Here is a 12,249-nt window from a genome sequence, read left to right as displayed (position 1 = left end):
CAGTAATACTACACATAATATACAATTTACATAGTACTTCATCACTACATCGCCTGCTTGCCTAGACTAGAGAGTTGTTTCAAAACGCGATATTATTGATTTAATATGTAGATGGTAATAATATTATGTAATAAATAGTGTGTACAATATCACTATTTTTCAACAGTATCCATACGACCAAACCTAACGTAATCTAAATTGATTTAATGTAACATAACTTAACCTAATTTGTCTCCTGGTACTTAAATATCGATATTATTCACCGATAGATACATTGTAACACGTTTCTACTTTTTTTTTTTTGTGATTTTACCGAGGCTTTGACTGCGACTCGCTGTCATATCGCCTCTTCTCTTCTAGAAGGGGATCCTTCGATCAGGTTCTCACTCCTATTCTGTTAAATGGCTTTATAATTATTTTGTCTAGCTCTTCCGTCTTTCTTTCTTTCTTCTTTAGACGCCAGTGTTTTATGCACCAGAATCGCTCTCCTCCGTATCCATCCCTTCTGTATTTTCGATACATCGTGTAATCATTGAATTTCAGATAGTCTAATTCAGACCTCAGCCAAGTCTCTGAGATTAATGCTATTGAAATTTTTTGTCTTATTAAGTAGAGTTCTATATCATCCTTTTTTTGCTTCATACTTCTGGCATTCCATTGTAAAATCCTAATTTGTTTTTTATTATCCATTTTGCTCCAGAACCTCCCCTAGAATTTCCTTTAAGTGTCCTTCTTTGAATTGTTTGCATACCCAGTCCACTGCTTTAATTATTAGTTGTTTAATGATCTGCTGCCAGTCTCCCCCTTTCAGCAAGACTTTCATAATTTCTCCCATCGCGTTAACCTCTGTCTTCCCCTTTGAATTTTTCTTATTTTTTGTAGGCTTTACGCTACTACCTGTAGATATTATTGTTGAGCCTGAAGCTTCTACCACCGCTTCTTCTTTCTTTTTGTTTTCCTTAGTTTTTTGAATTGTTTCGCTTTCATCTCTTCCTACGATTTTTTTTTGTTTTAATATGTCAGCATAGCTATTATTTAACATATTTTTTTTTGCTTCCTTGAAAGGTATGTTCATTTTTTTCATTGCTTCTTTGCAATTCTTTTCCTCTTGCCACTTTGGGCATTTTTGGCTGTTTGTCGCGTGGTTACCTTTGCAATTGATGCACGTAATTTCCTCATTTTTTTCGCAGGTTTTGTGGTTTTCACCACACTTAGGGCACGTTTCTACTGTACGACCGCAATTGTTCGCGATATGCCCATATCGCCAGCATTTGTAGCATTGCATAACCCTGAATACATACGGTTCTACAGCAAAAGAGACTCCATATATGTAAATTGTTCTCGGCAATATTTTCTCCCCAAATTTAATACTGACTGACGAGGTCTTTGTCAGCTCTCCTGTATCACCTTTTCTTGTCAACCTCTTAAGGTTGATTACTTTTGCATCACTTTTGATTTCCATTTGCAGTTCTTGGATGTCCATATCAATATCGACTTTTCTTATTACTCCATAAGAGCAGGAGTCATTCTCTTTGGTCACAAAACCGAGATCTTTGAGTTTTCCAGCTTGTTTCACTTTATCTGCTTCTTTTTCGTCTTCTACTTGGATGTACGTCTTTAAATTTTTATTGTAAATTTTCTGTACTTTTACTCCTGCCTTATGCAGCATCTGCGCTATTTTCAATTTTAATGGAATTTTACTTCCCGTCGCTATCATGACGATGTTTTGGTTTCCCTTTGGAGTGACCCCAGAGTCTCTTCTGGGTTTTTTTCCAGAGGTCATCGTCTGCCATTCTTCTTCTTTTTCTCCAACCACTTCCTCTTCATCATCGTTTCTTTTCTTCTTCGTTTTTTTGGTTTCATTCACTTCCATCGTGGTGTTTTCCATTTTATTGCTTTTGCCGTTCACGCGGTCTTGGAATTCGCGCAACAGTGTGAACAAAAAACAGTGTGGACAACCCCTCGCTTCACAGCGTTTGACGCACTCCCCGCACAAAGTGCACTATCCGTGCAACAATAAATATTTTTCACTTTTTCTCAAGCACTGGCACTGATTGTCAAAATCACATGGGACCACACATGTTGAGTTTATTGTCAAATTCATTTACAAACAATATTATTTTTGTTGTATCCCATATTTATAACCGTTCGCGAGTAACCAGGCGAATAGCGACCCGAATACGCAAGCGAAGTTGTACAACCTCACTCCACCGCTGTTGGCTTCGGACTGACGTTTCTACTTTATAAGGAAAATATAGATTTTTTAATTAATGTCAGTTATCACAAAATGTGTGTAGTATTGATCTCTTTTTGGCATAAATTCCCATATTTTATAGATAGATTTTCTTCATTACCTAATTGGACGTAGGTATATACTAAGATTGCATATATTTTGGTTCAATATTAAATAATTATAATATTTCATTTGACGTTCATTAGCTCTATTACGAATTATGTCCATCATGTACTTCTCCATACCCTAAGTTTTGGATATATTATTATCAAATGGTTCACACTTGGCACGCATTAACTAGGTTTAGCTATTATATTGAAATTGTTTTGAGTTTTCAGATTGGTAATCATGATCAACCAAGAGTGGCTAGCCGTTTTGGTCCAGAAAGATCCGATGGAATCGTCATTATAAACATGCTTCTGCCAGGAGTCTCCGTCACATATCAGGTAAACATATTATTACACTGTATGTATTATAATATGGTTGATAGTAAGTATGTACTTTCTGTTCTTACGTTCTTCTGGCCTTTTCTGATTAAAAAATATTTCAGAAAAACAAAATATATTCAGTTTACTTTATAATACTAAGAAAATTCTAATTTTTCCAAAATGCGGAGTAAATTAATTGGTTGTTTATCAGTACTTAGCAGTATACTAATATATGTACAATATCATTGGATGAAAAGAAATATCTAGAAATAATATTCACCTACTCGGCTATTTTTTTTATTGACTATTTATTCAGGGTGAAGAGATTGCCATGACAAACCAATACTTAAGTTGGGAGGACACTAAGGATCCACAAGCATGCAACAGTGGAAAAGAACTTTATAATTCTACCTCAAGAGACCCACAAAGGACTCCATTCCACTGGGATGATACTAAGAACGCTGGTACGTAAACAGCATAATTTCTCCCATTTCCCCACTCACAACTCGACTATCGTCTTTTGAATAGATGCATCAAGTGAAAGTTTGGTTGGATTCTACGAATTAAAACGTCTTAACAAGCTGGTCGACAATACCTAAACTTAGATTCGGTTGCGTTCTTATCATAGGAGCAGGACAGAAGAGTAGAAAAAAAGATATTAATAATAATAATTGTTCTTATATGTTAGATCAGATTAAATGATATTATTTGAAATGGCAATACTAGGTATATTAAAAAAAATGCATCTAATATGAAAAAAAACGTGTTGAAGTTTTGCCTGCTAGAATAATTCCATAAAATCTTTATTCTTTTGTATATTATTGTATGTTATATATTATTACATGATATAATATATGAAACTTTAAAAAAATCAGCATTGTAATTTATATGGGTCAATATCCAAACAGCCTTTCGTGATATAAATACGTCACTTTTATTGTTATTTTAAAGTAAATCTTATTAAACGAGAAAAAAATTAACGAGAGATTTTATATATACCTACCTACTTAAAACTGAACTGTACCTACATTGCAATAAGGGTGATTCTTCTGATGTCTGAAATATTTTTTGGAAAAAGTACTAATTTTTATGTATAATTAAGTAGATATTCTGAATCCTGCAGATATATTGATACATCTAATGCTCCAATTCACAATGGCCGCAGCAAGGCGAACGTTAACGGTCGTTGATACGTGTTAAAATACCGACACTATGTCGAAGTATGGCAAAAATTTACCGGTCACGGGCCACACAACGCGAATGTCGCTCTCTTCACGCTGGTGAACAGGTACATTCGCCTTTCTTGGGCCATTGTAAAGAGGCAGCATTATAGGTATCGATATACTTACAAGAGTGAACATCGCGCTGAAAAAAATACATGCCATACGCAATACTCTCCTACCAATATTGTAACCGAACTATAGTTTAATAATTATAGTATTGTACTTGTTTTTAATGACAAGATTGTACTCTACTAATTTCCATCAGTATAAACTGTATGTGTATAGCAATGTTACTGGATGCTGGCATGACTCGGGCAGATGCAAATAGACTGGCGAGTGACAAAGATTCTTGGAACCGCCATGCGGTGGTCATATGCTCCAACCATTGAGATGACAAAGAAGAATAATATATCTTTGAATTTATTTTGTCAATTTTTATTATAGGTTTCTCAACAGCAGACAAAACATGGCTCCCTGTTGCAGATAACTATAAAACTCTTAACTTGAAAGCACAGATAGCAGCTGACAGAAGCCCGTACAAAGTGAGTATCTACCTAAATAAAATGTATAATTATTGTTTTGATATCCGTAGTAAAAAACCTTTTAAAATTACATCATTCTATTTTATAGTGCCATAAATAGACACCTCTTTAAAATAGTTACATTTTATGTTTAGAAATATAAAAATTATTTTATATATCTACAAGTATTAAACATTAAGGTTGGTATAAGTACTTAATTATTTGAAGATAGCAAGGGGTGTCTTTCACGAAACGAGAAGCCTCCTTAGCAACCTGAAACTAGAACTGAACTAGAACTGTTTGCTGTTATCTCATTCTATTCCTCTTTTATGGTGTAAAGGTATGGATGCCAAATCAGTGAATATTACAGAGAGTTGAATCCTTCGAGGTATGGCTGTATATGTGTATCCTGAAAATTCATTGGACTAACAGGGTGACAAATGTTGACGTTCACAAACGAATAGAAAATGACTGTGGAATTCTGTGAAGTAGCAGTAGAAAACTACAGTATTTGTGCCACTTTATGACAGAACAAAAGTTCAGCATTCACCAACTTCTTATTTAGGAAAAACCAATGGAAAATAGTACATACATATTTTTTAAGAGATGTTAATTTTGTCTTCCAGATGTATAAAGCGTTATCTGCCTTGAGACAGTTCGGAGTGATTCGCAAGGGCTCTTTGGTCGTGAAAAAAATTAATGATGACGTCTTAGCATTCTTGAGGTATTTTCCCACCAGATTATACTAAAACAACTTACTTCATTGTTACTATAGCGGCTCTCATGTTGCAGTGTGTAAGGCGGTGGCCTTTCATCCGGGAGCTCCGGGTTCGATTCCCGATGAGGACACAATATATTTACGTGATTTTCTAAAAGTTGTCATCGGGCCTCTACGCCTGTTGTAGTGTTAAAAAGGAATATATTCTTATGTAATTTTATAAATATATTTTTAAAATATAAGTATGTACCTAATCTAAATCATAAAAAAACTGAAACAAAAAGGTTCAAAAATATGATATTATATAGAGTGGAATTCGACCACAACATAATATCTTTTGCTTGTCAGGCGATAGCTTTGACCATTAAACTACAATTATTAATAACTTTTCAGATATTTTTTTATAATATTATATTGTGAGGTGTTATAAAAATTTCATTAATTATGAGTAAATACCATATTATTTGTAATATATTGAAGTCAATGACGTTGTTTCATATTTTATACGAGGCTTTTCCATACTTATTATGCATTTTCAATTAATAATGCTACGTCTTGAATCTTGACTAATTATGTAACTACATCTAATTTTGAATAATTATATGTATAATTATTAATATATTAACTATTGGCAAAAACAAGAATATCGATACTATGTTTCAAACAATATAGAGGCCATTTTATAAATAAAAAAGTGATATTACGTTGATGTGCATCTGAATTAATGCAGAGATGCTGATGTTAAGTCAGCCTTAACTGAGACGTCCTAGTACGATACTAATAATACACGTTGGTTGTTACTCTGACTTACACTATAATAATATACACTTGTACACATATATACTATGCATTTGACCGTAATTGTATAAATGAAAGAAAAACATGTTACTATCTAATATTAAAAGTACATATGGTTTGATTAAATTAATATAATGTTCTCTTTTCTGTTTTTAGGTATGAAAGTACAGACGATTCCATCATTATTGTGATAGTAAACACAAGCAAATCAGCCCACGTAGTCAACATTAACACGGAATTTGAAAACATTCCCATAATTCTTGACGTTGTCATCACCAATGTAGCATCAACACGTAATCCAGGGTAAGTGTTCTTTTCTGATCATAATAATAAATATACGTTAATATTAGATTCAAGCATCTAAAAATGCATTTCATTCTAGCTTTGATACATAAAAAATATTCCCAAGTTCATAATAACGGAAAAAATAAGAAAGACTTAATTTAAATAATATCTGGAAGGTGGGGTTAGGTAAAAAGGTTTTGTAGAAATACCTTCTTTGTAAAAATAGCACTTCTGAAATAAAATAAAACACTAAAATAGAGCACATAATAACAACATAATACAATTTATCGTTAAATTTGAAATAAAACGGAAGAAAAAATACAGTAACTTAAAAGCAGCATATCACATTATGAAAATAAGTGGGGAAGGTACCAGAAAAAAATATTTTTGTAGTATTTGGGTACCTAAGCGTAGGTATGGAACATATCAATAGAATAGTTACTATTAGAAAGAGAATGAATCCTTGGTATTGAAGAACAAATTTGATTTTAAAAAAGTCAACGTGTAAAGGGTCGCAATTTTTTGTCTGCATACAGGGACTCTAAATTGGTTAATTGAAAATTGAATTTACGGTTTTAAATATAACCAAAAATGTCAAATATTTGCCAACTTCATTATTATGTGGACAGATTAATCATCTCTAACAAAATACTATAGACAATGGACTGGAATACCATGTTTAAAGTCAATAAAACGTAAAAAAATATGCTGACATCCTTCATTATAATGGAGGGACCATATTATAGAAATGTGTTGCACAAATTGGGTGCACAAGCTAGTTCCACACGTTTTTGTTTGTGCAATATGGTTTATTGAATGAACTTCGCTTATTCCAATAATTTGTTATTTTTCTAATTAACTCCATCCCAGCAATTTGAAAACATTTTTTTAAGAATTATTAATATAAATTGAAAATATGATATCTTCCATGTCATGAAGTTAACTTCTTATAATTATTCATTTGACTAATATCTGGCTTTAGAATTCTAAATATAGTATTGTTTTATATTGTTCAGTATGAATTCCGTACATTATCGTATTTATTCACTCTTGTTTTTTAGATTTATATGACAACATAACACAAAGGTCTCAGACGTCGACTTTCGTGAGCTCAGTCATATTTCATACAAAATTTGAATTCAACGAGCCATTCCATAAATAAGAAGAGATATCTGTGTTTGAAATTTTAATCAGTTCGCGGAGCTTGGCTAGACCTGTATTTTAAAACAGCTATCCAAATAATAAACTAAAATACTCTATAAGACAAGTCCTACTTGTAAATTCACTTAAATATATTACAAGTGTATGAGGTATTTTTCTTTAAATGTCAAGATGTCAAGAAACTTACCGTAAACACAATAATAATATGATAGGTCTTAATTATTGAAATAATATATTGTAAAGTACGTCACATTTTGCGTACATGTATGGTATGATATATTATATAATTAATTATATAACACTAGCTGAGCAAGCTGGCTCTCGCCAGTCTGTCTCGCTAGGTCTTGCTGACAGCTTGGCGTCCTAATGAAATGATATTGGATTTTAATAAAATTGTGAAGTATGCAGAGACGGCGCCGTTTGGCATGTCGCTGATTTGTTACTTTTACAATTTGCAAGTCGTTACTGTCGATATAAATTTAGCGTCATATGTATAGTCTATTATGGATTTTGGCCTTCAGGATGTCATCTGATACCATCCCAGGCTGCTAGACCTAGCATAATACCTGACAATTTGATTGCGATTGAATATAATGTAATAGAAGAAGGTTAGCCATATAAAAAATAAATTTAAACTATTAAGTTATTTTGTTTCATTGTCTAAAAAAATGGTTGCAGCCATAGAATAATATTTAAAAAAAAAAAAAATTGAATTAAAATTTTAGCGATAATATGTTTCACGCTGCGGGACGTTCATATCGAAACAAATGTTGATAAAAGAAGAAACATATAGATCTGAGAGGAAGTAATTATTAGGTTGGAAAAGAATTCGTCCAGCAGTGTATTGATATAAACTGATTATGATAATGGCATTATAAATAGGTAGATTATGTATATTATATAGCGATTATTCATAGGACCAAAAAGAGTAGAATCGGCTTAGAGAAGCCTTCATTCAGCAGTGGATTGACCTGGTCTAATGATGATAACGATGAAATGAATATATTATATTGAAATATTTGATAAATGCAGCAATGTATATATGAAACAGGAATGGAATTAGTTTTGAGAGGCCTTCATCGAGCAGTGGATTGATCCTGGTTCATGATAATAATGACGATATAAATGGGTAGGTAAATTTTAATATCACCAATTTTAATAGATATAGCAGTTCATATGACCAATAGGATTATTGATACAACCTTCATCCAGTAGTGGAATGCGAATAAGCATAGTGATACATATTAATTCTTCTATATAACCACGCGAATGGAAATAATGGATAATACGACGTAGACGACTCATAGTGTGATTAGGGTATGAAATTATCATAATTCACTATTTTATTTGCTTATACGCACGCATGCATTTTACTAATATTATGTAATAAAATATTTACAATATAAAATGAAATAATATTATATACGTTGTGTAATAATTACATATAGTAAATGTCATTTTTAATAATTTACCTCCCTAAAAATAATTATGTTTACGTTGTCTTTGAATATAAAAGTTCGAATAAAAATATTTTAGTCTATGTTTGTTATTGTGAATTATTGTAAAGCTGATAAAATAAATGACAGTCGGATAAATGTCAAAAAATGCAATTAATAAGATTCTGCGGTACAGTTCTGTTATGAGGTATTCAGAGGAAAACACATTTTGAAAATAGCCGATATGTTAAGTTTGGTTAGGTTAACCTAACAAATAATCCAGTATATCAGCTATTTTCAAAATGTGTTTTTCGCTGTATTCCTCATAACCGAACTGTACCAGTATGGACATAATAGGTTAACCGAGTGGCTAACATCCATTTATCGTAAACATAAAAAAATCTGTAGTAAATGTGCCGCAGAGGTGGACATGAGATTTTACAACTTTCTTTTTAGACCAAACCAAAACTAACCTGGAGAGTGAAAATAGTTAGTTTTAACACCACATTTCATAATTGGGGAAAGAGAATAATTGACCTCAATACTTATAATAAATAAATTTACTTCAGTGGGTCCAATTTCAAACAGTTTGAAAAATGTAACACTGATCGGTACTATCAAACATAATTGAAAAACGTGAGCAGAATAGTGCATAATACTATTATTTTAAATAACTTAATAATTTGAAAGTCAAGACAACGTACCTATCACAAAATATGTTATATATGAAATCTATTACAATTTAAATTCAAATACCATCGTTATACATTAATATATACATATCTACGTACTCACCGTAATTACTATATTACCAGATAAATAGAATTAGGTTGGAGAGAACTTCATCTAACAGTAGATTGATCGAGGATGATGGTGATTATAATAATGATTTGAATAGGTACCTAGGTAAATATTATCACAAATTTGATAACATAATTTGTGTACGAAAGGAATGGAATTACTTTGCTTGAACAGTTTGATGAAGGTTTGGATTGATTCAGGTTTTTGAAACCCACAATGACTGAGTGGCTAACATGTCGGCTTATAATGTCGTGGACCTGACAAATACATAATATATTGTTTTTCACGGTCTAAAAATATAATATCAGATATGAATGTGACCGTAAATAATATACGTCAAGTGTTGCACTAAAATAATGTCATAATGACCAGAAAACCAGAATGATGTTTTAAATCAGGAGCATATGCACTTACCTGTCGTATAACTTCATCAACAGTAGATACACAATAGGTATTTGCTTCACAACTTAAATTAGAATGGTGACGGTGACACATCATAAACATACAGCTGTCAGATTGATGTGACATGGTATACTTCGCCGGTAATATGAATCTAATATTATAATTTTATATTATCTAATAACAACTTCAAACGATTGAATGTATTATTAGGATAAGTATAGTGTTTTAATATAATATAGGTACACATGTATTAGGTAGTTTTATTTAACCTCTACTGAAAGCGTAATATTATGTTAATTACGATCGCACCAAATCGCTTGATTGAGAATAATATCCGGATTAAAAATTCACTAAAACATAAACAATTCGCCAAATCACTTGATTGAGAGTAGTATCCGTTTCTAAAAGTCACCAAAACCTAAATAAACATCTTTTGTTTCTAATACAAAGGCATTATTTATCATATTGTAATTACGATTGATGGAGTAGCCGCCATTTTGAAATATAATATTTTCAGTGTTGCAAACACATCGAAAAAATAAATTCCCTAATTAATATGTGTTGTAAAAAAAGTCACGTGCCGATCGAAAATCTATTGTAAAACAGTCAAAATAACCCTAAAAAACCCTAAAACGCAACGAAATTTATCAAATTCCATACTTTTATACTTGAATAAAGAACGTTTCTCTACTGAATTTTTCATTTAAACCTATTGGACATGACGAATAAGTCACACAATCGCTCGCAAAAACGGGCACAGCTGTAGGATAATAATATATAGGAGATGATTGTATTGACAATCAAACGCATTGACAGACGTATTATTATAAGTGAAAACAAAAGAAATACAACAAAACGTCAAAATATAAAATTTGAAATCAGATTATATTATTAGGCTAATCAATTTGAAGAACGTATTATTTAAAAAACAAAATCTGTCGACCGAGGGTAGATGGAATTTGAATTAAATAATTGATTAAAGTTTTGTACTTACTATTTTTTCCAACTTTTTTCATTCGCAATACTTTACCTCGTTCCATTATGAGTAATAATATTTTAATGTTCTTAATAAACGTATAAACAGTGAGTACCTATCTTATTATAATAAAATATTATTCACTATTGCAATTAATTTTCATAGAATGTATCCTCTTTTTAAACAATGTAAATATAAAAATCAGATTTAGCAACTTTTTGCCGGCGTTTAAATTCAATATTATTATTATTATGTTTAAACTATTTGACATAAAAGTAACATATATTATATTATATGTTGAAGCAGAATATATTATTTTACTGGTGAGAAATATAAAGATACACATGTACCATTCAAATGGCACATAACTGCTAAATATTTCACTTATTTATAAACTTAATTTTAACTAATAAAATATTCTTATTAGTATTATTAATAAGATGTTCTTTGTCACAAGTTTATAAATGAACTAATCATTATACAATAAACCATTTTCAAGCGAGGAAAAAGTTGAAAAGTGGTCCAAAACCATTAGTTTCTAAATTTAAAAACAAACCAAAACCAAACACAACCTACGTATCTCTGAATTATAGAAGATTGTTTTACGTTTTGGCTTAACACAAAAAATATTTTTTTAACATAAAATAAACGTAATATTATTCTGATTTCTTTTTTCCATTTTAGAGATGCTGTGATATCAGTTACTGTTGATTTGGAACCCTACGAAGCGGTGGTTCTTGGAAATGCTGACAGAAGATTCTCCGGAATCTACAAGAAAAAATAGATTAAAATAATATTTTAGAAAATATAAATAATATCTACCAAATAAAAGAATATTAATAATTAAAATAAAAACGCTGTTTTTACCGACAATAAAATAAGTGTTTATGATTAAAGTACCTGTTTTTTTTAAATATACTACCGCTCCCTTGATCGCTCCAGCTATAATGTACATATTGGGGTCGCGGCGCTCGTGGTGCAGTGGGTAAGGCACTGGCCTTCCGTCCGAGCGTTCTGGGTTCGATTCCCGGTGAGGACACAATATTTATGTGTTTTTCTCAAAGCCTGGGTGTTTTGTGATTGTCCAAAATTACTAACAACCACCTTGTACGAAAAATCAAGGACATGGTTATTAATAATTACACATTATTACACATACAAACACCGAAATAAAACTCATTAAATTATGAATATTAATTAATTCATATAACATACCATGATAGAATAGCTATCTACCATCAGCGAAGGGTGGAGGTAGGCTGTTGAG

The 12,249-nt window shown here is 31.5% G+C and overlaps 1 protein-coding gene across 1 annotated transcript in view; it reads left to right on the top strand.

The window, feature by feature from the left end:
* LOC147078747 (maltase A1-like) overlaps window positions 1-11,878 on the top strand; it is a 30,140-nt gene extending 18,262 nt beyond the window's left edge. Inside the window, exons 8-13 of the mRNA XM_085957684.1 lie at window positions 2,572-2,679; window positions 2,978-3,125; window positions 4,329-4,426; window positions 5,032-5,129; window positions 6,078-6,224; window positions 11,667-11,878. Coding sequence (XP_085813810.1) covers window positions 2,572-2,679; window positions 2,978-3,125; window positions 4,329-4,426; window positions 5,032-5,129; window positions 6,078-6,224; window positions 11,667-11,766 — 699 coding nt within the window. The 3' untranslated portion in view covers window positions 11,767-11,878. The remainder of the gene's footprint in view (window positions 1-2,571; window positions 2,680-2,977; window positions 3,126-4,328; window positions 4,427-5,031; window positions 5,130-6,077; window positions 6,225-11,666) is intronic.
* Window positions 11,879-12,249: the final 371 nt, after the last annotated feature.

This window comes from Rhyacophila brunnea, unplaced genomic scaffold (genome assembly GCF_057557595.1).
Source record: "Rhyacophila brunnea isolate RB1 unplaced genomic scaffold, BYU_Rbru_1.0 scaffold_11, whole genome shotgun sequence".
Lineage (NCBI taxonomy): Eukaryota > Metazoa > Arthropoda > Insecta > Trichoptera > Rhyacophilidae > Rhyacophila > Rhyacophila brunnea.
The sequence above is the reverse complement of the archived record's forward strand: the minus strand, read 5'-3'. Positions and strand labels throughout refer to the sequence as shown.